The 25,561-nt window shown below is 43.2% G+C and overlaps 1 protein-coding gene across 3 annotated transcripts; it reads left to right on the forward strand.

The window, feature by feature from the left end:
- Positions 1–5,657: 5,657 nt before the first annotated feature.
- CENPH (centromere protein H) lies at positions 5,658–25,365 on the forward strand. 3 transcript variants are annotated; one of them, XM_005557065.5, is made up of 9 exons: positions 5,658–5,862; positions 7,913–7,968; positions 11,313–11,361; positions 12,364–12,438; positions 13,681–13,737; positions 18,461–18,524; positions 18,876–18,927; positions 24,039–24,202; positions 25,162–25,365. In XM_005557065.5, exons 1-9 carry the CDS (start codon positions 5,729–5,731, stop codon positions 25,252–25,254), a joined length of 744 nt encoding a protein of 247 aa, XP_005557122.3. In that variant the 5' UTR covers positions 5,658–5,728; the 3' UTR covers positions 25,255–25,365. The 3 variants fall into 3 exon arrangements, with proteins under 3 accessions (XP_005557122.3, XP_073849675.1, XP_073849674.1); XM_073993573.1 differs by lacking the exon at positions 5,658–5,862 and adding an exon at positions 8,651–8,708 and having other exon boundaries at positions 7,930–7,968; XM_073993574.1 differs by lacking the exon at positions 24,039–24,202.
- The last annotated feature ends 196 nt before the right edge of the window (positions 25,366–25,561 follow it).

Raw genomic sequence — 25,561 nt, forward strand, 5'->3', positions numbered from 1 at the left:
TCAGGCTAGTCTTGAACTCCCGATCTCAGGTGATCTGCTTGCCTCAGCCTCCCAAAGTGCTGGGATTACAGGCGTGAGCCACCATGGCCAACTAATTTTTTGTAATTTTAGTAGAGATGGGGTTTCACCGTGTTAGCCAGGATGGTCTCGATCTCCTGACCTCGTGATTCGCCCACCTCTGCCTCCCAAAGTGCTGGGATTACAGGCATGAGCCACCGCACCCAGCCCTAAGTAGGCAATTTTTATATGTGGTGTGAAGTAGAATTTTTCCAGATACCCGTTTATGCCAGTTCCATGACTGAAACCCTCCTTGTCCAACTTGAAATATCTTCAATGCCCATCTATTCTTCCCTGATTGTTTTTTCCTGTGATAATACAGTTTTACCAGTTTATCAGTTAAGATAAGGCTTACCAAATATATGGGGGTACTACCAAACACTTTTCTATAAAAACTTTAAAATTGTGTATAGTTACCAAAAAGTTCCTTTTTTGTTGTTGTTTGTTTTTTGAGGTGGAGTCTCATTCTGTTGCCCAGGCTGGAGTGCAGTGGCGCTATCCTGGCTCACTGCAACCTCCGCCTCCCCAGTTCAAGCGATTCTCCTGCCTCAGCCTCCCGAGTAGCTGGGATTACAGGCATGCACCACCATGCCCTGCTATTTTTGTATTTTTAGTAGAGACGGGGTTTCTTCATGTTGGTCAGGCTGGTCTCGAACTCCAGACCTCAGGTGATCAGGCCTCCCGAAGTGCTGAGACTACAAGTGTGAGCCACCACACCCGGCCAGTTTCATCTTTTTAAAGCCTTACAATCATTTGAAGTCCCCATTCATTCATTGGAAACTAGCTAAATTAAACAGTGAAGTCGTTTGTCCTGGAGCTATTAAATATAATAGGCCAGGCACAGTAGCTCACACCTGTAATCCCAGCACTTTGCAAGACTGAGGCAGGTGCGTTGCTTGAGCCCAGAAGCTCGAGACCAGCCTGGGCAACATGGCGAAATCCCATCTACACAAAAATTAGCCAGGGGTACTGGAGTGCACCTGTGGTCCCAGCTACCCAGGAGGCTGAGGTGGGAGAATCACCTGAGTCAGGGAAGTCAAAACTATAGTGAGCCAAGATCGCACGACTGCACTTCAGCCTGGGTGTGGGAGTGAGACCCCGTCTCAAAAAATAAAATGGTAAATATTCCATGCATTTTTGGTCTCTTCTAAAGATTTTTCTCTGTATGATACAATCGCTCTTTTAGAGATGTTCCTCCCCTACATTAATAGAAAATTATGTCCATGTTTGGTGGCTCACGCCTATAATCCTAGCACTTTGGGATGCTGAGGCAGGAGGATTGCTTGAGGCCAGGAGTTCAAGACTGACCTGGATAACATAGTGAGACCCTGTCTCTAAAAAAATATAAAAAATAGACTCTTAGCACTTTAGGAGGCTGAGTTGGGTGAGACCCTGTCTCTATTAGAAAAAAAAATTATAAAATTTAAAAAATTAGCCCAGCAGTCATGGTGGTATGTGCCTGTAGACCTAGCTACTTAGAATGCTAAGGCAGGAGGATCACTAGAACCCAGGAGTTTGAGGCTGTAAGGAGTTATGCTCGTGCTACTGCACTCCAAGCTGGATGACACAGCAAGAGCGTGCCTCGTACAAAAAAAAAAGAAAAAAAAAAGGAAAAAAAAATCCGTTCTAGATTTTTAAAGTTACGGCTGTAGAGGACCATGACAAAGTTAATCTCTTCTGAATGTGCAGTTATATCTTCTTTCTCAGTACTGATGTTGAGTACTTTTGTTTTCTCATGAGACTGGCCCATGGGGTTATTTCATTGGCCTTTTGAAAGAATTCGTTTTTGGTGTTACCATTTCTACCATTTTTACTTCGTGGTTTTAGCTTTTTTTCCCCACCATCCCCTTTTATTTTCTAGTTTAAATATTTTCTATATTTTAGTCATGAAAGTGAGGCAATAGGACAGGATCTGGAGGCAGGGAACCTAAGGCAGATGCACGCTGACGTTCTACAACTAAATCAAAAGGAAAACCCCAACTTTCCACACTTAAATCACAAACGGACCTGAGGGTACTCCCTTTGGAACCCCCCCACCCCTTTTTCTATGTGGCAGATGGAAAATTGAAAGTACCTCTGATTGGCTGCTTTCTGCAACCAATCAGACTAATTGTGGGACACTATTTGCATGGGCTGTATACCAAGTGGCCAATAGGAAATCTCTAGAGGGTATTTAAACCCCAGAAAATTCTGTAACCCGGCTCTGTCCCTATACCACCGTGTGTACTTTGTTTTTTTTTAAACAGTCTCCCTCTGTTGCCCAGGCTGTAGTGCACTAGCACAATCTCAGCTCATTGCAACCTCTGCCTCCCTGGTTCAAGCGATTCTCCTGCCTCAGCCTCCGGAGTAGCTGGGATTACTGGCCTTCACCACCACATCTAGCTGATTTTTGTATTTTTAGTGGAGATGGGGTTTCACCATGTTGGCCAGGCTGGTCTCGAACTACTGACCTCAAGTGATCCACCAGCCTCGGCCTCCCAAAGTGTTGGGATTACAGGCATTACAGGCATGAGCTACTGCACCTGGCCAGTCAATATCTTTTTCTTTTTCTTTTTTTTTTTTTTGAGACGGAGTCTCTGTTGCTCAGGCTGGAGTGCAGTGGCCTGATCTTGGCTCACTGCAACCTCTGCCTCCCAGATTCAAGCGATTCTCCTGCCTCAGCCTCCTGAGTAGCTGGGGTTACAGGCGTATGCCACCACGCCTGGCTAATTTTTGTAATTTTAGTAGAGATGGGGTTTCACCATGTCGGTCAGGCTGGTCTCGAACTCCTGACTTCGTGATCCGCTCACTGCGGCCTCGCAAAGTGCTGGGATTAAAGGCGTGAGCCACCGCACCTGGCCAGTCAATATCTTTTGAGATTTTTTTTTTTTTTGGTCAGCTTGACGTTTTTTTGTTTTTAGAATTTTCAATTCTTGCCTCCTCAGAAGAAAGGATTTGACTGAGGGGCGTAAGGCAGGAGATATCCAGGCAAGTTTCAGAGCAGGAGTGAAAGTTTATTAAAAAGCTTTAGAACAGTAACGAAAAAAGGAAAGTAAAGAAAGGAAGGAAAGGTATGTGCTTTCCTTGGTTGAGAAACCAAGTGTGCCTGGTGATTTTTAATGTTACTGAAGATGTGGCATGTTAAAAAGGCATCTTTCTGCTAACACAGTGACTCACATCTGTAATCCCATGATTGTTTTCGTTTTAAATCTTGGCCAGGCTGGTCTCAAACTCCTGGGCTCGACAGATCCTCTTGCCTCAGCCTCCCAAAGTGCTGGGATCACTGGTCTGAGCCACTGCACCCGGCGGTATAATCCCAGTGTTTTGGGAGGCCAGGATAGGCGGATCAATTGAGGCCAGGAGTTTAAGACCAGCCTGGGCAACAGAGCAAAACACCGTCTCTACGAAAAATAATTAGCCAGGCATGGTGGCCTGTGGCTCAACCTGAGTGAGACAGTGACTCTAAAACAAAACAAAACAAAACAAAACCCTACCACAATCGTATCACACTAAGAAAACTGATAATTTAATATCTAATATGCAGAACACATTCAAATTTCCTCAATTGTTCCAAAAATGTATTAGGGCTTTTTTTTTCTTTCCTTTTCCAATCCAAGATTCAATCATGGTTTGTTTTTCCATATAGAACAACAACCGCCCTGCTTTCTGTGTTTCAGGACATAGACATGAATTGTCTTGTAGAATGTTCCTCATTCTGGATTTCTTGTCTCATGTTTTCAGCAAAGTTCAGGTTACACATGGCAATAAAGGTGATCTGTACAACTCATGCGTTATATTAGGGTCAGACATCAGATTGTTACACCATTTTTGATACCAATTTTGACCATCTGGTTAAGGTGGTAACCATTAGCTGTAACATTCCTATAAAGTGCTGGTCTCTAGTTTTAGCATTCATTAATTATACTTTCCTGACATTTATCTCCCTGGTAATATGGTAGTTTTCTATCATCTCTTCTACCTTTACTATTGACTTTCTAATGGATAGCTCCCTACCCACACCCACCCTCCCCCCGCCTCAGACAGGGTCTCACTCTATCACTCAGGTTGGAGTGCAATGGTGCTATCTTGGCTCACTGCAACCTCAGCCTCCCTGGTTCAAGCGATTTTTCTGTCTCAGCCTCCGGAGTATCTGGGATTACAAGCTTGTGCCCCTGTGCCCAATTAATTTTTGTATTTTTAGTACAGATGGGGTTTCACGATGTTGGCCATGCTGGTCTCAGACTCCTGGCCTCAAGTGATCTGCCTGCCTTGCCTTCCCAAAGTGCTAAGATTATAGGCATGAGCCACCGTCCCAGGCCTTATACCCACCGTTTTTGTTTTACTGTGGGTTTTTTTTTTTAAATTGCGTTTTATGACCCTTTATGGTGGTGGTTCTCAAAGTGTCCTCATCAATAAGCAACAGCAACTTTACCTGGGAACTTGCTACAAATGCAAATCAGAACCCTAGGGACACCCAGAAATGTGTTTTAACAAAGTCTCCTCCGAATTCTCACGTTGGATAACCACTGCATTATTTTTTTTATAAAAAAATTTTTGAGACAGTCTTTTTTGCATTTTTAGTAGAGATGGGGTTTCACCATGTTAGCCTGGCTGGTCTCGAACTCCTGACTTAAGGTGATCCACCCGCCTCAGCCCCCAAAGTGCTGGGATTGCAGGGGTGAGCCACCACGCCCGGCGAATTTAACTTTTATCAGGAGTCGTATTACATTAATAATGGAGAGGAAGAAAACAGCACAGTATGATCAAGATTAACTAGGGAGTAATTAGCTGTAAAATAACTCTCGACTCTCTTGTTCAAAGAGGTTCAAGCTGCTGTGCTTGTGCGGGAAGGGCTGTGTCCCTTACACGGCCGACTCTAATGAAAAACTACAAATCAGTCATTTCTCCTTCATTTTCTCCATTCCCCCCACTCACTACACAGCTAAGAAAGCTCAATGGTACCCTGCAGACACTCAAAACTTGAGGGCACCCAACTCTCAGTTACGAGTGGTGTCAATCATAATGACAGAATGAAGTATCAGTGCAAGAAATTTAAAGTGTGTGGATGTCTCCAGGCTGGAAGTCTGGGTTCGAAATGTTTGCAATGCCTCGCACTTGTGGCCCGTGGATATCCCTGAACTTCAGAAGCCACTGGTTTCCCCGCCAAACGAAAGGTATGCACCTCATGGGTTCAGGTCAAAAAAGTCTTCTAAGCAACCCTCTAATGTTTATCTTTCACAGCCTGCCGGGCACACCCATCTTCAAAGGCAGCGGACGGAAAAGAAGTGCCAAGATGGGTGGACACACAGCTGTGGCCGCACTCACGTGTCCCAGCACCAAGGCCGAATGACCACTTAGGTCAGGAGATTTTCCCCCCGAGGCTGCTGTTCCCGGGTGGTGTCCCAACGTCTCTAGTGCAGCCCCTAACTCAGCACTCTACACATCTGACGCTTAACGAAAGCTATTCCAACGTTTTACCAGTGGTCTGCAGTTATTTTCACCAGCAGAGCCCGGATGAAAAAGGAGCGAGAAGCAGCCGCGGCAACCGAAAGCCCAGGCGGAAAGGGTGGGGCCCTAGGCGGAAGAGGCGGGGCTCTCGGGCCTTTTCCCGGCGTCAATTTAGTGGCGGGAAAAGCGACGTCTTCTGAACGGCGTTTTCTTGCTGAGTGGTAGCCTTTCCCCTCAACCAGCAATGGAGGAACAGCCCCAGATGCAAGCCGCCGACGAGCCCGCGGACTCCGGAGAGGAAGGCGGGGCAGGCGGGCCGCCGCAGGTCGCCGGCGCCCAGGCGGCGCGCAGCGAGGACCGCATGACCCTGCTCCTCAGGTTGTTCCCTTTGGCCGCCTCAGCCCGGGCCAAGTGGGCGTTGTGGCCCGGAACTCCGCCCTTTGCTCAGAAGGGTAGGGTTCGAATTCACGCTCGGTCACGTCATGTCTCCGTGACAGCCTCATTCACTTAAACTCTTGAAGTTCTTTCTTCATCAGCGAAAGGGAGAGAAAAATGACCCCCTGGTAGACAGGTTATAAGGGTTAAATGAGACAGTCTAGGAAAGTGTTGAGCACAGTGCCCCGGGCCCTTGGAAAGTCCTTAGAAGCTGTAATTTCTCCTCCTGTTCCCCCCCCCCCGCCCCCGGTTTACAGGCAAGTTGAATACCAGACCTAAATTGAAAGGAAGGTGTCCCTACCTTTTGTTTTAGAACTACGACCCCTTCGTAACCCAGAAGCTTTATATGTTATATATTCTACTAAGCGGATGACGTTTATACTTTTCCACTAAGCGGTTGCTGGGGAAGATTCGATGAGAAGGGACATCCGTCTTCCAAACCAGTGAGCAGGAGAAGGTCCTGGGCCAAATCTGCCTAACTGCCTATTTTTGTGTGACCACTCAAGCTAAGCATAGTTTTTATGTTTAAGTGGTTGCAGAGAAAAGATCATAAAAATATTTCATAATACATGAACTCTATCAGAAATTAAAATTTCAGTTTCCATAAATAGTTTTATTGGAATACAACTTTCCTGCACAAGGGTGGAATTGAATAGCTAAAACAGAGACCATGAGACTCACAAACCCTAAAAAATTTGCCATCAGGTCCTTTACAGAAAAAAATGTGCGGTCCTCTGTTCTGTATCATAAAGGTAGTTTTAAAAAAATCATTATGGGTCGGGCGCGGTGGCTCACGCCTGTAATCTCAACACTTCGGGAGGCCCAGGCGGATGGATCACCTGAAGTCAGGAGTTCAGACCAGCCTGGCCAACCATGGCCAAATGGTGAAACCCCGTCTCTACTAAAAATACAAAAATTAGCTGGGCGTGGTGGCGCTCACCTGTAATCCTAACTACTTGAGAGACTGAGGCAGGAGAATCACTTGAACCCAGGAGGCAGAGGTTGCATTGAGTGGAGATCGTGCCACTGCACTCCAGCCTGAGTGACAGAGCAAGACTCTGTCTCAGGAAATATAAATAAATAAGAAAATAAAGTCAAAAGTTTCGGAATTATGAAACTGTCATGCAAGTGTGAACTATTTTGTAAATATAATTTATTTGGGAGGCTGAGGTGGGCAGATCACGAGGTAGGGAGTTCGAGACCAGCCTGGCCAATATGGTGAAACCCCGTCTCTACTAAAAATACAACAATTAGCTGGGCGTGGTGGCAGGCTCCTGTAATCCCAGCTACTCAGGAGGCTGAGGCAAGAGAATTGGTTGAACCTGGGAGGCAGAGGTTGCAGTGAGCCGAAGATTGTGCCATTGCACTCCAGCCTGGGCAACAGAGCAAGACTCTTGACTAAAAAAAAAAAATTTTTTTAATTACCTTTTTTTCTTTTTTAAATGTTTTGAATAATGAAAACATACCTATTTCTTTTTTATTGCTTTTTCCTCCTTACCCTTGCTGTCATCTTAAATTACCATTTACTCATTGTTTTTCTACTTATGTATGATTTTTGGATTTATAGAACAACTGAAAAACTAAGTGAATCCAAGCATTAGTATCTTTGTTATTTTTCTGTATCTCCTGATAACATCTGTATTTGTAAATAATTACAGTGGTTTGGGGTTTAATCAGTTTGGTCTCCTTTGTATTGCATCCTTAGTTCAGTCTGGCCTATTAAAAATAATCTTAAATGCCAATTTTTTAACTTTTCCTTACAGATGCTGTTTTTCCAGTGTATTCTATTTAGTGTCTTCCTCTGAGGCCTTGAAGTTCTTTATACCCATTTTAAATAAAATGGGGCCAAATTAGAAGTTTGTAATTATGAGTTTAATTATTTGTATTTATTTTGTGATATCAGCTTCCGAAAAAGAATGAGTTGGTTTGTCATATGGTAATGAGTAAAACCTTAATAAATATGTGACTTTATATTCTCTTTATCTGTTTTCAGGCTGAGAGCACAGACAAAACAACAGCTCTTAGAATATAAATCAATGATTGATGCAAGTAAGTATTTTCATTTTCAAATTAGGGTTTTGTTGTTTGTTTGTTTTTTTGAGACAGGATCTTGCTGTCACCCAGGCTGGAATGCAGTGGCGCAGTCTCCGGTTTGCTGCAGCCTCAGCCTCCTGGGCTCCAGCAGTCCTCCCACCTCAGCCTCCCAAGTAACTGGGACCACAGGCACATGCTACCGCGCCTGACTAATTTTCTGTATTTTTTTGTAGAAACAGGGTTTTGCCACCACACCTGGCCTCAAATAAGATTTTGTGAATTTGATGATTAACAGTTCTCGAGGAAAAATAAAATTAACTTTACCAAAAATTGTTTATATATGTTCTAGTGTAGCAAAACTGGTAAACATGCAAGATATTTATGAAGTATGGTAAGTATGGTGAAGGAAACAAAGGCATGATAAGAGGGAGGGGCTTCTTTTCATAGGGATGGCTTCTCTAAGAAGATAATTTTAGAGCTCGGATCCAAATGAGAAGAGTTTACATTCCAATAGTCTTTTTGTTCTCTGTATAGCTAGTACCATTTTTAAGGGATTATGACATCCAAAACCTAGATTTAGTTAACATTGTAGAATTTCTGTACCTAGGAGAAGACAGATGTAAGGCAGGTCACAGGAAGTTTAGTTGTAGCCTTTGAAAGAAGATGTTTATCTAAAATTGACTATCTGCTCTTTTAGAGGCCAAGACAGGAAGATCACTTGAAGCTAAGAGTTTGAGATTGGCCTGGGCAACAAAGTGAGACTTCGTCCCTACAAAAATGAAAAAACTTAATCGGATATGGTGATACATACCTGTAGTCCCAGCTGGGACTCACTGGGCTCAAGTGATTGAATCATTGTACTGTACTTCACTCCACTGGGCAATAGAGTGAGACTGTCAAGCAATCAATAGAGAAATAAGTATTGATTCTTTTACTGTTTAAAAAATATATATATGGCCAGGCATGGTAGCTCACGCCTGTAATCCCAACACTTTGGGAGGCCGAGGCAGGTGGATCAGCTGAGGTCAGGAGTTCGAGATCAGCCTCACTAACATGGAGAAACCCCATCTCTACTAAAGATACAAAATTAGCCGGGTGTGGTGGTGCATGCCTATAATCCCAGCTACTTGGGAGACTGAGGCAGGAGAATCGCTTGAACCCGGGAGGCGGAGGTTGCAGCGACCCGAGATTGCGCCACTGCACTCTGGGCTGGGCAACAAGAGCAAAACTCTGTCTCAAAAAAAAATATATATATATATATACATATATATATATATAACTGAGACTACTGGTTAAAGGATTGTTTTTTACAATAAAGGGATCTATTTTAAGGGTACAATTTGATGAGTTTTGACAAATTTCTAAATCTGTATAATCACTACCACAATCAAGATACAGAACATTTTCGGCTGAGTGTGGTGGATCAATCTGTAATCCCAGCACTTTGAGGGTCCAAGACCAGATGATTGCTTGAGCCCAGGACAACCAGCCTGGGAAACATAGTGAGACCCCATCTCTAAAAAATCAAATTGGCCAGATGTGGTACCATGTGCCTGTAGTCCCACCCAGCTGGGGTAGGAGGATTGCTTGAGCCTGGAATATCAAGGCTGCAGTGAGCCAAGATCACACCACTGCACTCCAGCCTCAGTAACAGAAGGAGACCCTGTCTCCCCCAAAAAAAAGAAAAAAACAGAACATTTTCTTTTTTTTGGATAGAGTCTTGGAGTGCAGTGGCGAGATCTCGGCTTACTGCAACCTCCGCCTCCCGGGTTCACTGCCTCAGCCTGTCAAGTAGCTGGGATTACAGGCGCCTGCCACCATGGCCAGCTAATTTTTGTATTTTTAGTAGAGACAGGGTTTCACCACCTTGGCCAGACAGATCTTGAACTCCTGATCTCGTGATTCACCCACCTCAGCCTCCCAAAGTGTTGGGATTACAGGCGTGAGCCACTGTGCCTGGCCAGAACATTTTCATACCAAAATCCCATGTGCCACTTCACAGTCAGTCCCCACCTTTTCCTCCAGCAACCACCAATTTGATTTTTGTTACTGTGGAATTGTCTTCTAGAGTTGTGTTGTCCGATGGGGTAACCACTAGCCACAAGTGACTTTTTTTTTTTTGAGATGGAGTCTTGCTCTTGTCCCCCATGCTGGAGTGCAATGACTCGATCTTGGCTCTGTGCAACCTCCGCCTCCGGGGTTCAAGGGATTCTCTTGCTTCAGCCGCCCGGGTAGCTGGGAAAACAGGCACCTGCCACCACGCCTGGCTAATTTTTTGTATTTTTAGTAGAGAGGGGGTTTCACCATGGTGGCCAGGCTGGTCTCTTAACTCCTGACCTCAGGTGATCCACCTGCCTCGGCCTCCCAAAGTACTGGGATCACAGGCATGAGCCACCACTGCTGGCCACACATGTGGCTTTTTATTTTTTTTATTTTTATTTTTATTTTTTTTGAGACGGAGTCTTTCTCTGTCACCCAGGCTGGAGTGCGGTGGCCGGATCTCAGCTCACTGCAAGCTCCGCCTCCCGGGTTCACGCCATTCTCCTGCCTCAGCCTCCCGAGTAGCTGGGACTACAGGCACCCGCCACCTCGCCCGGCTAGTTTTTTGTATTTTTTAGTAGAGACGGGGTTTCACCGTGTTAGCCAGGATGGTCTCGATCTCCTGACCTCGTGATCCGCCCGTCTCGGCCTCCCAAAGTGCTGGGATTACAGGCTTGAGCCACCGCGCCCGGCCACATGTGGCTTTTTAAAGCTAATTAAAATGAAATAAAATTTAAAATTAAGTGTATATCAAATGCTTAGTTGCCACATGTGACCAGTGGCTACCCTATGGGGTAACATAGATATGAAACATTTCCATCATCATAGTGAGATGATCTTGCTCAGCGACCCAGGCTGGAGTGTAGCTAGTAAGATTTTGGCTCACTGCAACCCCTACCTCGTGGGCTCAATCGATCCTCCCACCTCAGCCTCCCGAGTAGCTGGGACTACAGGCATGCACTATCGTGCCTGGCTAATTTTCAGTAGAGACAGAGTTTCGCTATGTCTCCCAGGCTGGTCTCAAACTCCTGGACTCAAGCAATGTGGTTAGTCATCATTGAGATGGGCCGTAAATGTAAAATACAGACAGAATAATGTGAAATATGTCATTAGTAATGTTAAACTGACTGCACATTGAAATAATATTTTTTATCTATTGGGTTAAATAAGTATATTAAAATTAAATTTCACTGTTTCTTTTCTGTAATGTGGAAATGACATTTTAAATGATGTATTTTGCCCTTGTGGCTTATATTATATTTGTTTTGGACAGCACCTTTCTAAAATGTTAGTAACTTCAAAAAATTGTTTATTTGCAGATGAAGAAAAAACTCCGGAACAAATTATGCAAGAAAAGCAAATCGAAGCGTATGTTATATTTAAAAAATTTTGTTTATGGTCTTTACTAAGATTTAATCATATTTTCTATCATTTTGTTGTTAGAGATGGAGTCTCACTATCACGCGGGCTGGAGTATGGTGATGTGATCATAGTTCACTGAAGCCGCGACCTCCTGGGTTCAAGGGATCCACTGGCCTCACCCTCCTGAGTAGCTGGAACTATAGGCTCATCGTACCTAACCTGACTTTTTAAAAAATATTTTGGGGCCGGGCACGGTGACTCATGCCTGTAATCCCAGCGCTTTGGGAGGCCTAGGTGGGTGGATCACGTGAGGTCGGGAGTTCAAGACCAGCCTGACCAACATGGAGAAACCCCGTCTCTACTAGAAATACAAAATTAACTGGGTGTGGTGGCGCATGCCTGTAATCCCAGCTACTCGGGAGGCTGAGGCAGGAGAATTGCTTGAATCCAGGAGGCAGAGTTTGCGGTGAGCCGAGATCACACCATTGCACTCCAGCCTGGGCAACAAGAGCGAAACTCCACCTCAAAAAAAAATTTTTGTAGAGATGGGGCCTCACTTTGTTGCCCAGGCTGTTCTCAAATTCCTGGCCTCAAGTAATCCTCCACCTTGGCCTCCCAGAGTTCTGGGATTGTAGGCAAGAGCCACTGAGCCTGGTCATAATCTCATTTTCTATGCTATAACATTGTTTTTCTTTTTCCTTTCCTTTATTTTTCCAGATAATTTGTGATGCATATATTGGGAAGTTGTTAATTTGGGATGGAGATTTATATGTACACAAGTGATCACGTTATAACTTTCTGGCCTCCCTTTTTATAAGATACTGAGTGAAGTAGCTCAGGGGCATTAGTTTGCTAAATGTGTAAATACACATTGGTATATTGAGCCTGTAGAACACTTTTATTTAGATAGAGGTGTTTTACTTTTTTAAGGGCTTACTTCATACATTTATTTCAATAATGTCTTTTTCTGATATTGCTGATATTCTTTTGCTCATGTTTCTTTCATAGTAAAATTGAAGACCTGGAAAATGAAATTGAAGAGGTGAAAATTTCTTTTGAGATAAAAAAGCTTGCATTAGACAGGTAATTGTTACATTTTAAATATAAGGATTGTGAACTGAATGCAAAATGGGTATGAGGGCAAAGTGGAGGGAATCTTTTAACTGGGCTGGATGAATTAGTGAAGCACAGTGATGATTAGATAATGGTCACACGAAAATTTTATTGTTATTACTGTTTTTTAATTTGACAAGGTTTCACTCTTGCCCACGCTGGAGTACAGCAACATGATCACTGCTCACTGTAGCCTTAACCTCCCAGGCTCAAGTAGTCCTCCTGCCTCAGCCTCTGGAGCAGCTGGGACTACAGGCATGCACAACCACGCTTGGCTAATTTTTAAAATTTTTTATCGAGAGGGGGTCTCACTGTGCCCAGGCTGGTCTTGAACTCCTAGGCTCAAGCAATCTTCTCGCCTCAGCCTTCCCAAAATGCTGGGATTACACAAACCCAGCCTGGTCACACAAATTTTGAGCCCTGGGAGAAAATTTGCATTACAGATGCTTCTCAATTTGCAATGGGATTAGGTCCTGATAAACCCATTGTAAATTGAAAATATGGTAAGTGAAAAATGGCGTTTAATACACCTAACATGCCTGGGTGCAGTGGCACACGCCTGTAATCCCAGCACTTTGGGAGGCCAAGGCGTGTGGATCACCTGAGGTCAGGAATTCAAGACCAGCCTGGCCAACATGGCAAAACCCTGTCTCTACTAAAAATACAAAAATTAGCCGGGTGCGGTGGCGTATAGCCTATAATCCCAGCTGCTAGGGAGGCTGAGGCAGGAGAATCACTTAAACCTGGGAGGCAGAGATTGCAGTGAGCCGAGATCACGCCACTATATACTCCATCCTGGGCGACAGAGCAAGACTGCCTCTCAAAAAAAAAAATGTTTTAAAGTTTATAGTCGTATATGGTTTTGTATTCCCTAAGTCCTTTATTTCAGGCCCATCCTGATCTTTTTAGTGGCTTAATCCTTCCACTGGAAGTAGATGGTTCAGAGAACTCATTCAGCTCAGGCCAGGTTTCAGATTTACCTGGCCCCTCATTCTGGCAGTGTATACCCACATGCAACAGCCCTATCCATCTTGGTGTTATTTCATATTTCTATGTTTTATTTCTCAAAGTATTTCTCATGTAATAATATTTTAAAACCTACTTCTGTTTTATGTATATTTGAAGGGAAATCAATCTTTGTCATGTTTGGAATTTTTTTAATGTAACAAATGTTATCCATGTTTTATAATGCAAGCTTTTTCCCTCTCATAGGATGAGACTTTCAACTGCACTTAAAAAAAACCTGGAGAAAATTAGCACCCAGTCTAGGTATGATTTTCTTTTTCTCTGGATTCAGTAAGGATGGGATTTGCATAGTGACTTTAGTTTTGTGAATTTTAAAAAATTATTACTGCAAACTACCTTTATCTGGGGAATAAGGAAAGTGATGAAATTTTTGTAGGCCCTCCCCAAAATTACAGCAACTTCTATAGTTCTAATGATATTTTGTTCTATATGGATCGTAACTGTAAGAAGCAGAAGAGTTTATCCAGAAGATTGGAAAAATTTAAGGGAAAGCTTTAAAAGTTCATTTTTTTTCAGTATTTACTATAAATTAGGAACAGGGCTATCTCATTTAATCCATTCAAAAGCCAATGAGATAGGAAATGTACTCCTCATTTTTTATTGGTAGAAATGAGCGTGTTCGGATCAAACAATTTCCCAAGGGATGTAATGTAAAGACTAGCAGGTCAGGTCTTCTGTATCCTGATATCTGGCCTCAGAGGTCTTTTCTCTCAAAGCTCTTATGATAAAATTGCCCCTTCTTCCCTTGAGCACCAGAAAAATTCCAAGATGGGTTTAAGCACTTTTTTTTTTTTGGAGATGGAGTCTTGCTCTGTCACTCAGGCTGGAGTGCAGTTCACTCCAACCTCCACCTCTCGGGTTCAAGCGATTCTCATGCCTCAGCCTCCTGAATAGCTGTGATTACAGGTACCTGCCACAACACCTGGGTAATTTTTGTATTTTTCGTAGAGACGGGGTTTTACTATGTTGGCCAGGCTGGTCTGGATCTAGGCACTTTTATCTTGAGTATCTTAGCCCACACTGATACACGTTTTCCCCATATTCCAGCTAAATCCAGGATTACATAAATCCAAAAATCTGAATTTGAACACTCATAACTTTTTCTCTCCCATAAAAGGAGAGTTTAGCCTGGGTACAGAGGCTTATGCCTATAATCCCAACACTTTGGGAGCCTGAGGCAGGAGTATAGATTGAGCCCAGGCATTTGAGATCAGCCTGGGCAACATAGGGAGGCCTCAGCTCAACAAAAAATTTTTAAAAATTAGCCAGGCGTGGTGGAGCCACCAGTAGTCCTAGCTACTCCAGAGGCTGAGGGGAGAGGATCAGCCTCCTGCCTTGATTCTAGGAGGTCATCGGGCTGCAGTAAGCTGTGATCTTGCCACAGCACCTTAGCCTGGGCAATAGTGAGACCCCATCTCAGGACAAAAAAAAAAAAAAAGAACATTATTGAGTTTAAGGCGTGGGGTGCAGGACATCAGGACAGATTCATCATATTGTTACTGAAATGTCAGGGATTCGGTCTAGGTTCTGTTGCTTGCTGCACAGAAATGTAATCACTGACATGAGTATTGTCAGGAAGAAGGCTTTGATTACTATAGCCAAGGAGAGGGGAGATCAGTCTGATCTCCTAGATGGACTAAAATTAAATCCATCTAGGGTGTTTTGTTTTGTCTTGTCTTGTTGAGACAGGGCCTCACTCTGTTGCTCAGGCTGGAGTGCATTGGCGTGATCCTGGCTCACTGCAGCCTCGACCTGCCAGGTTGAAGCAATCCACTTCAGCCTCCCAAGTAGGTGGGACTACAGGCGCATGCCACTGTGCCTGGCTAATTTTTGTATTTTTTGTAGAGATGGAGTTTTGCCTTGTTGCCCAGGCTGGTCGCGAACTCCTGAGCTCAAAGTGATCCACCTGCGTTGGCCTTCCAGAGTGCTGAGATTACAGGCATGAACCACCATGCTCTGCCAAATTAAGGGTTTTTATAGCAGGGAAGATGTGTAACCATGTATGGGAAAACAGGAATTAGGGAGGGGTTAAGGAAGAGGAGTTAGTCAATAGGAAGCAGGTAGTTGGTTAGGCGGTCCTGATGGGTGAGGGGTCTGATTCTTATTGTCCAGAGGGTGTGATCTTGTAAGTTTCAGTTCTTTGATACTATCTGGGAGGCCTGATGGTTGGTTTCCTGAGAAAGGAACTCAGATAAGACAATTGTAACTTTCTCAAGTTTTAATACGGGGAGCGTCAGTTTCTCTTTATTCAAAAGAAATCATAAACATCAGTTCTGTGGGACAATTGGGCCAGTTTCACTGTTGACACCAAAAAACAACAGAAGGGTCAGACCTGGCACGGTGGCTCACGCCTATAATCCCAGCACTTTGGGAGGCTGAGGCAGGCGGATCTTCTGAGGTCAGAAGTTCGAGACCAGCCTGGCCAACATGGTAAAACCCCATCTCTACTAAAAATGCAAAAATTAGCCGGGCGTGGTGGCAGGCGCCTGTAATCCCAGCTACCTGGGAGGCTAAGGCAGGAAAATCGCTTGAACCCAGGAGGCAGAGGTTGCAGTGAGCTGAGAGTGCACCACTGCACTCCTGCCTGGGCAACAGAGTGAGACTCTGTCTCAAAAATAAATAAATAAATAAATAAACCCAGAAAGGTCAAATAGGCTAAGGCAGTGTTTTGTTAGCACATTTTAAAGTTTACAACTGTTAAGAAAAAAAATTAATTGGGATACAACTAGAATGCCATTAGGCTGAACCATCTTTAGCCTTGAGCTCCAGCACCTTGGGGTTCCTATGTAAGCCTGTTGTTAACAGTAAAATGGAGCTTAAGCTTACCCAATGAGAAACTGCCAACTAACCTCTACCTAGAGATGTTCCACTTTAACCAACCAATTATATTTTCTGTCTTTCTTCTATGAACACCTTATAAAAGCTTCCTCACTCAACTCCCACAGTAGAGCACTAAACAGCTTACAATCCTGTGCTGCCAGATGCATGAATTGTCTGGTAAAATAAAGTTGTTACATTTTAATATGCCTAAATTTATCTTTTAAGACAACCAAATATAAAGTAAATACTATTTACAAGTAAATAGTAAAAAAAAATGAGTTCAGCTCTCCCAGGTTTGTGCAGATTCCCCCTTTTGGCCTTCTTAGTTAGTTGCTTCTACAGTGTTTTTCACACCTGGCTGATTATCAGAATAATGTCTATTATAATGATCACATTATTGGTCCTATCCCAAACTTTCTGAATCAGCATATCTTTTTTTTTTTTTTTTTTTAAGACGGAATCTTGCTCTGTCATCCAAGCTGGAGTGCAGTGGCATGATCTTGACTTACTGCAACCTCTGCCTCCCGGGTTCAAGCGATTCTCCTACCTCGGTCTCCTGAGTAGATGGGATTACAGGCACACACCATCACACCTGGCTAATTTTTGTATTTTTAGTAGAGATGGGATTTTGCCATGTTGGCCAGGCTAATCTCAAACTCCTGACTTCAAGGGATCCACTGTACCTGGCTTTTTTTTTTTTTTTCTTTAAATAGAGATGTAGTCTTGCTATATTGCCCAGGTCTCAAACTACTGAACTCAAGCAATCCTCCTGCCTCAGCCTCCCAACGTGCCAGGATTACAGGTATGAGCCATAGAACCGGGCCTTGAATCAGCATATCTGAAGTTTGGGGACTAGGAATCCTCACTTAACAAGACTCCCATGTGACTGTGGCACTCTGAAGTATGAGAGCCACTGCTTTGCCCAGTCTTATTCCACACCCTTTTACTCCCACCATACCAGACTACTTGATCTAGGTAATTACTTTATGTCCTTATTCCACTTTGTGCATAACTTTGGTTCATGTTTGTTACTGCACTACAGTATGATTGTGGTTTTATTTTTCTCCTCCACCAGATTCTTTCCTCTTTGAAAACAGATACTGTGTTTTATTTTATTTTATATTCCTGGCACCTGGCATAGTTCTTGAAAGCATGTAGTTAAGTACTCAAAAATATTTGTCGAAGTAGAGGTAAAAAGCAGTTTATTCCTTGAAACTATTCTACATGCTGCAATAATGGTGGATACATGTAATTATACATATGTCAAAACCCAGAGAATGGGCGGGACCTCAGTAGCTTATGTCTATAATCCTACCACTTTGGGAGGCTGAAGAGGGAGGATTGCTTCAACCCTGGAGTTCCAGACCAGTCTGGGCAATATAGGGAGACCTCGTGTCTACAAAAAATTTAAAAATTAGTGGGACATGGTAGTGTATGCCTATAATCCCAGCTGCTTCAGAGGCTGAGGTAGGATGATCGCTTAAGCCCAGGAGGTTGAGGTTGTGATTGTGCCACTGCACTCCAGCCTGGGTGGCAGAGCAAGACCCTGTAACAAGAACAAACCCATAGAATATACACAAGCAAGAGTGCACCTTGATGTAAAATCCGGACTTTGGGTAACAATGATGTGTCGATATAGGTTTGTTGATTGTAACAAATGTGCCACTTTGGTAGGGGATGTTGATAATGGGAGAGGCTGTGCATGTGTTGGGGGCAGGGTGTATATGAGAAATCTCTGTACCTTCCACTCAGTTTTGCTGTGAAACTAAAATTACTCTAAAAAATAAAACAAAAACTAAAATTGCTCTAAAAAATAAATTCAAAGCAAAAGCAGCTTGTTAGGAAGTTATCAGGGTGTTTCCTCTCTAAATATGAAATTTTTAGAAATGTTCCCACATTTTTAAATTTGGTATTCTTCAATATCTGTGACCAAACATTTTTCTAGGGAAATGCATCTCTAGTTTCAACAGAAATTTGGATTACATCAAACTTTTCCAGATTTATTTTGTTAAACTGACTTTTTATCCAAGTGTATGGTAGATTTAATTAAAGTAAGTTTTCACTCATTGATTCCTTCATTAATGACAGGTATTTTTAATTAAGTTACAAATAACCTTAATAAATCATCTTTTTGTTTCCTTTTCAGTGTGCTCATGGATAACATGAAACACTTATTAGAGCTAAATAAATTAATAATGAAATCACAGCAGGTAAACTTACACATTAGGCTGATTATGCATTCTCATTATTTTACTCTCAACTTCTTGCTGGTAACTGTAATGTATATGATTAAATAGGATTGTCCAAAGGGAATGCTATGATTGGAATTCGCTGTCCTTAAGCTCTGTCTTTTTTTCAAAATTCTATTATTTCTGACTAATGTTGAACATTATCTACTTAAAAGTTAATTTACTGTCTTCCTTTTGTTGTGTGGAAATAGAGGAACTGAAAACTGGAACTTTAGATAACTAAGGCTAGTAGATAAAACTCAGTGATTTAAGTATTACAAGTTTGTCCTTAACTACAGTAATGTGCTTTAACTTTTTTATTTTTAATAACAGGAATCTTGGGATTTAGAGGAAAAACTGCTTGATATTAGAAAGAAGAGATTGCGTATGTAAAACACTTTTTTTGGCAGAACACATTTTTCTTACTTTATAGATTGATAAGGCCAGATCTCTTAGCCACCGAGAAATTTCCTAATTTCTGACTTTCAAAATTTCTTTAAATTTTTGACATGGCAGCTTAAAAAGTGATATAAAGTACATTTTGTTCTATTTATTCTCATTGTTTTAGAACTTTATTTTCGTTTGTGGTTGGTTTTTTTTGAGACAGAGTCTTGCTCTATCACCCAGGTGGAGTGCAGTGAACTATCTTGGCTCACTGTAACCTCCGCCTCCCGAATTCAAGTGATTCCCCTGCCTCAGCCTCCTGAGTAGCTGGGACTACAGGCACCCACCACCACGCCCAGCTAATTTTTGCTTTTTTTATTTTTTTTTGAGACGGAGTCTCGCTCTGTCACCCAGGCTGGAGTGCAGTGGCACGATCTTGGCTCACTGCAAGCTCCGCTTCCCAGGTTTACACCATTCTCCTGCCTCAGCCTCCCGAGTAGCTGGGACTACAAGCGCCCGCCACCTCGCCCGGCTAGTTTTTTGTATTTTTTTAGTAGAGATGGGGTTTCACCATGTTAACCAGGATGGTCTCGATCTCCTGACCTTATGATCCGCCCGTCTCGGCCTCCCAAAGTGCTGGGATTATAGGCTTGAGCCACCGCGCCAGGCCCTTTTTTTTTTTTTTAATTCTTTAATATGGTATTTTTTTTGGAGAAAGACTCTCACTCTGTCACCCATGCTGGAATGCAGTGGTATAATCTTGGCTCACTGTATCCTCTGCCTTCTGGGTTCAAGTGATTCTTGTGCCTCAGCCTCCAGAGTAACTGAGATTACAGGTGTATCCCACCACACCTGGCTAGTTTTTGTATTTTTTTAGTAGAGATGGGATTTCACCATGTTGGCCAGGCTGGTCTTGAACTCCCAACGTCAGATGATCCGCCTGCGTCGGCCTCTCAAAGTGCTGGTTACAGGCGTGAGCCACTGCACCTGGTCAAATTTTTGTATTTTGAGTAGGGACAGGGTTTCACCATGTTGGTCAGGCTGGTCTTGAACTCCTGATCTCAAGTGATCCACCTGCCTCGGCCTCCCAAAGTGCTGGGATTACAGGCATGAGCCACCGTGCTGTGCCTCATTATTTTAGAACTTTAAATCACAAAATTAGTACATTCTCAGAAGGGGAAAAATAAAACGATGTGGTAAATTATAACACAAAAGTCATGCCTGTTTTCTGTGTGACCACAGTTTGGTATTTATCATTCTAGACTTTTCCATGTCCATATAAACATTTTATGTGTATATATATATACACACACACACATATATATAATTTCTAAATAAGATGATATGTATGGATCTACAGCCTTTTCACTTAATTTATCATAACATGAGATGGTTTTTTGCATTGAAACTGTTGAAATGTTTATATCAAAGGCAATGCACACTGTAGAACATTTGGAAACAAAGGTATGCAAAGGAAAAGTTAAATTTTTTAATTTTCCATCAAAAGATAATCAGTCTTCAAAGCTTTTTTTTTTTCTTTTCTTTCTTCTTTTTTTGGTGAGAAAGGGTCTTGCTGTGTCACCCAGGCTGGAGCGCAGTGGCGTGATCATAGTTCATTGCAGGTCATTGCAGCTTTGACCTCCTGGGCTCAAGCCATCCTCCCACCTCAGCTCGCAAATAGCTGGGAATACAAGTGTACTCCACCATGCCCGGCTAACTTTTTTGTTTTTTGTTGACATAGAATCTTGCTGTGTTACCCAGGTTTTTCTTGAACTTCTGCTCTCAGTGATGCTCCTGCCTTGGCCTCCCAAAGTGCTAGGATTATAGGCATGAGCTACTGCACCTGGCCTGTATTTCTTTTTTTTCTTTTTCTTTTTTTTTTTTGTGAGATGCTGTCTCACTCTGTCACCCAGGCTGGAGTGCCGTGGTGCAATCTTGGCTCACTGCAACCTCTGCCTCCTGGATTCAAGAAATTCTCTGCCTCAGCTTCCCGAGTAGCTGGGATTACAGGCGCCAACCAGCATGCCTGGCTAATTTTTTGTATTTTTAGTAGAGACGGGGTTTCACCATCTTGGCCAGGCTGGTCTTGAACTCCTGATCTTGTGATTCACCCACCTCTGCCTCCCAGAGTGTTGGGATTACAGGCATGAGCCACCACACCCAGCCTTTGTTTTTGTTTTGAAATAGTCTCGCTCTGCTGTCCAAGCTGGAGTGCAGTGGCGTGATCTTGGCTCACTGCAACCTCTTGTCTCCTGGATTCAAGCCATTCTTCTGCCTCAGCCTCCCAAGTAGCTGGGATTACAGGCATGCTACCACACCTGGCTAATTTTTGTATTTTTAGTAGAGACAGGGTTTCACCATGTTGTCCAGGCTGGTCTCGGCAGAACTCCTCACCTCAGGTGTTCTGCCCGCCTCCACCTCCCACAGTGCTGGGATTATAGGCGTAAGCCACTGTGACTGGCCTCTTTCTTTGTTTTTTGAGACAGGGTCTTGTTCTGTTACTCAGGCTGGAGGCATGCTCATGGCGCGCTACAGCCTCGACTTCCTGGACTCAGGCTATGCTTTCACCTCAGGATCCCTGATAGATAGGACTACAGGTGCATGCCACCATGCCTGGCTAATTGTTTTTTTTTTCCTGTAGATTTCTTAAATTTATTTTTCTCTAGAGACAGGGTTCACCATGTTACACAGGCTGGCATAGAACTCCTGGGCTCAGCCGGGCGCGGTGGCTCACGCCTGTAATCCCAGCACTTTGGGAGGCCGAGACGGACAGATCACGAGGTCAGGAGATCGAGACCATCCTGGCTAACATGGTGAAACCCCGTCTCTACTAAAAATACAAAAAGTGAGCTGGGCGAGGTGGCGGGTGCCTGTAGTCCCAGCTACACGGGAGGCTGGGGCAGGAGAATGGCGTGAACCCGGGAGGCGGAGCTTGCAGTAAGTCGAGATCGCACCACTGCACTGCACTCCAGCCTGGGTGACAGAGTGAGACTCTGTCTCAAAAAAAAAAAAACTCCTGGGCTCAAGTAATCTGCCCACCTTGGCCTCCCAGAGTGCTGGAATTACAGACATGATCGATCCACTGTGCCCAGCCAGATTTGTTGGTTGTTTTTTTTTTTTTTTTTTGGATACAGAATTTCTTGTTGCCCAGGCTGGAGTGCAATGGCATGATCTTGGCTCACTGCAACCTCTGCCTCCCAGGTTCCAGCAATTCTGCCTCAGCCTCCTGAGTAGCTGGGATTACAGGCACCTACCACCACTCCCAGCTGATTTTGTCTTTTTAGTAGAGATGGGGCTTCTCCATGTTGGTCAGGCTGGTCTTGAACTCCCTACCTCAGGTGATCCACCCACCTCAGCTTCCCAAAGTGCTGAGATTACAGGCATGAGCGCTGCGCCTAGCTGGTGTTTTTGTTTTGTTTTGTTTTGTTTTTTTAAGATGCAGTTTCGCTCTTGTCACCCAGGCTGGAGTGCAATGGTGTGATCTCGGCTCACTGCAACCCCCGCCTCCCGGGTTCAAGCAGTTCTTCTGCCTCAGCCTCCCGAGTAGGCAGGATTACAGGCACCTGCCACCATGCCCTGCTAATTTATATTTTTAGTAGAGATGGGTTTCACCATGTTGGCCAGATTGGTCTCCAACTCTTGACCTCAGGTGATCCACCCTCTTCAGCCTCCCACAGTGCTGATTACAGGTGTGAGTCACTGCACCCTGCTCAGATTTGTCATTTGTAAACATTATATAGATTTGCCTGTTAGCAAATAATCTCAGGGTCAGTAGTAGTATTGGTCATCTTGTTTATTCCCCCCACGTTTTTTTAAGTAGAATCAGGGTCTTGCTATGTTGCCCAGGGTGGTCTCGAACTTATAGCAATTCTCCTGCCTCTGCCTTCCAAAGTGTTGGGATTATAAGAATGAGCCACCCATGCTCAGGCTATACCCTTTTGATGATTCATTTTTTCCACTGTATTCCAACCTCATTTAATACATTAATGTTGAAGAACAGGCCCCTGAAATACATCCATTTATATTTCCAAGTAGTTTAATTCTTAGACTATTTCCAGTAATACAAAAAATGGTTGATGATGTTTATCCCTGGAGAGGGGAATCTTACTTTATTTTTCCTGAGACAGAGTTTCACTCTTGTTGCCCAGGCTAGAGTGCAGTGGTGCAATCTCGGCTTACTACAACCTCTGCCTCTGGGTTCAAGTGATTCTCCTGCCTCAGCTTCCTGAGTAGCTGGGATTATAGGCACGTGCCACCATGCCCAGCTAATTTTTGTATTTATTGTGGAGATGGGGTTTCGTCACGTTGGCTGGGCTGGTCTCAAAACTCCTGACCTCAGGTGATCCACCCACCTCAGCCTCCCAAAGTGCTGGGATTACAGGCGTGAGCCCTGCCAAGGAAGCTTACTTTTCATTTAAAATTAATCTTATTTTGTTGGGCATGGTGGCTCATGCCTATAATCTCAGCACTTTGGGAGGCTGAGGTGGGTGGATCACTTGAGATCAGGAGTTGGAGACCAGCCCAGCCAACGTGGCAAAAACCCCATCTATACTAAAAACACAAACATTAGCCAGGTGTGGTGGCGGGTGCCTGTAATCCCAGCTATTCAGGACACTAAGGCAGGAGAATCACTTGAACTCCTGGGAGGCGGAGCCTGCAGTGAGCCGAGATCGCACCACTGCACTCCAGCCTAGGTGACAGAGTAAGACTTCATCTCAAAAATAATAATAATAAAATAAATGTTTATATGTTTCATTTTTGAAGGAATTAAAGAAGGAAAAGATACATATATATTTCCTACCTGTTTTGGCAACCCAAAATAAGCCCTTGATACATGATACCACTTGAAATATCTGTAGACAGCTGTTATTGTCATACAGAAATACCTGGAACATTTCACTAAGGGCATTGCTAAGTACAAAATTAAAATATTGTTATTTTGCACCAGGGAAGTCATTTTCAGATCATAATAAAATTGCAACCTAAAATGCTGCTCATTAAAATTTTTCTCTTGACTAAAATAACCAAGAAGTGATCTGCTTCATAATTTTTCAAGATCCTACTTTGTAGAGGTATTATATATGGTATATTATTTTATTTTTAACCTAACAGAATTAAAACAAGCTTCAGAAAGTAAGCTTTTAGAAATACAGACTGAAAAGAACAAACAGAAGATTGATTTGGACAGTATGGAAAACTCAGACAGGATAAAGATCATACGACAAAACCTACAGATGGAGATAAAAATTACTACCATTATTCAACATGTGTTCCAGGTAACATTTATATAAACTAGCAAGAAAAGTAAAGTACTTTTTTTGTTTTTTGAGATGGAGTTTCACTCTTGTTGCCCAAGGTGGAGTGAAATGACTCAATCTCAGCTCACTGCAACCTGTGCCTCCTGGTTCAAGCAATTCTCTTGTCTCAGCCTCCTGAGTAGCTGGGATTATAGGCGCCCACCACCACACCCGGCTAATTTTTTAATTTTTAGTAGAGACGGGTTTTCACTATGTTGGCTAGGCTGGTCTCAAACCCCTCACCTTTAGGTGATCCATCTACTTTAGCCTCCCAAATTGCTGGGATTACAGGCATGAGCCACTGCACCTGGCCAACTATTTGATGATGCTATTATACAGTATTGACTTAACTTTCAGCTAGTTTTTGATCTTGATGAAATAATTCAATGTTTAATATTGGTCTGTTTGTATATATTTGGAATGTGTGTATACCTAATGCTTAAGGTCTTGATTTTCCTTTTTTCTTTTTTCAGACGGAGTCTCACTCTGTAGCCCAGGCTGGAGTGCAGTGGCGTGATCTCGGCCCACTGCAACCTCCTCCTGGGTTCAAGCGATTCTCCTGCCTCAGCCTCCTGAGTAGCTGGGATTATAGGCATCTGCCACCACACCTGGCTAATTTTTATATTTTTGGTAGAGATAGGGTTTTGCCATGTTGACCAGGCTGGTCTCAAACTCCGACCTCAGGTGATCCTCTGCCCGGGAGGCGGAGGTTGCAGTGAGCCAAAGTTCACACCATTGCACTCCAGCCTGGGTGACAGAACGAGACTCCGACTCAAAAAAAAAGGAAGAATGTATTATCATTTTTTTCTTATCACAGAGCTACACATGTAGTAAATGTTAATTATTTGGTAAGATTAGTGAAAAATGATATTCTAAAATCTTGTTAAATTTTTAAAGTACTTGTAACTTTAATTTAAAACAATTTTTTTTCTTTACAGAACCTTATTTTGGGGAGTAAAGTCAACTGGGCAGAGGATCCTGCCCTTAAGGAAATTGTTCTGCAGCTTGAGAAGAATGTCGACATGATGTAATAAGAATTCATTTCTGACATATTTTACATTTTTGGCAATCCCAACTCTTACTTGGAATATTTCTGTGCATTTGTTTGTCCACCATAATTTTAGAAAAGCATATCCATAACATTTACAGTTGTACAGTTGTGGTTAGTTATTTGTAGTGGGATTGAAAGTAATTTTTTTCTTTTTATATTTCTATATTTAGTTTGCTTTTTTTTTTTGAGACGGAGTCTCACTCTGTCGCCCCGACTGGAGTGCAGTGGTGCAATCTCAGCTCATTGCAACCTCTGCCTCCCGGGTTTAAGCAGTTCTCCTGAGTAGC

The sequence above is a fragment of the Macaca fascicularis genome, chromosome 6 (assembly GCF_037993035.2).
Source record: "Macaca fascicularis isolate 582-1 chromosome 6, T2T-MFA8v1.1".
NCBI classification, from domain to species: Eukaryota; Metazoa; Chordata; class Mammalia; order Primates; family Cercopithecidae; genus Macaca; species Macaca fascicularis.

What these genes read in the sequence shown, in the direction of transcription:
- CENPH (XM_005557065.5), top strand. Translation starts at nt 5,729, where the DNA reads ATGGAGGAACAGCCCCAGATGCAAGCCGCCGACGAGCCCGCGGACTCC. An exon ending in CAAGAAAAGCAAATCGAAGC is followed by an intron (nt 11,362 to 12,363) that starts GTATGTTATATT and finishes TTTCTTTCATAG; the next exon opens with TAAAATTGAAGACCTGGAAA. An exon ending in TTATTCAACATGTGTTCCAG is followed by an intron (nt 24,203 to 25,161) that starts GTAACATTTATA and finishes TTTTCTTTACAG; the next exon opens with AACCTTATTTTGGGGAGTAA.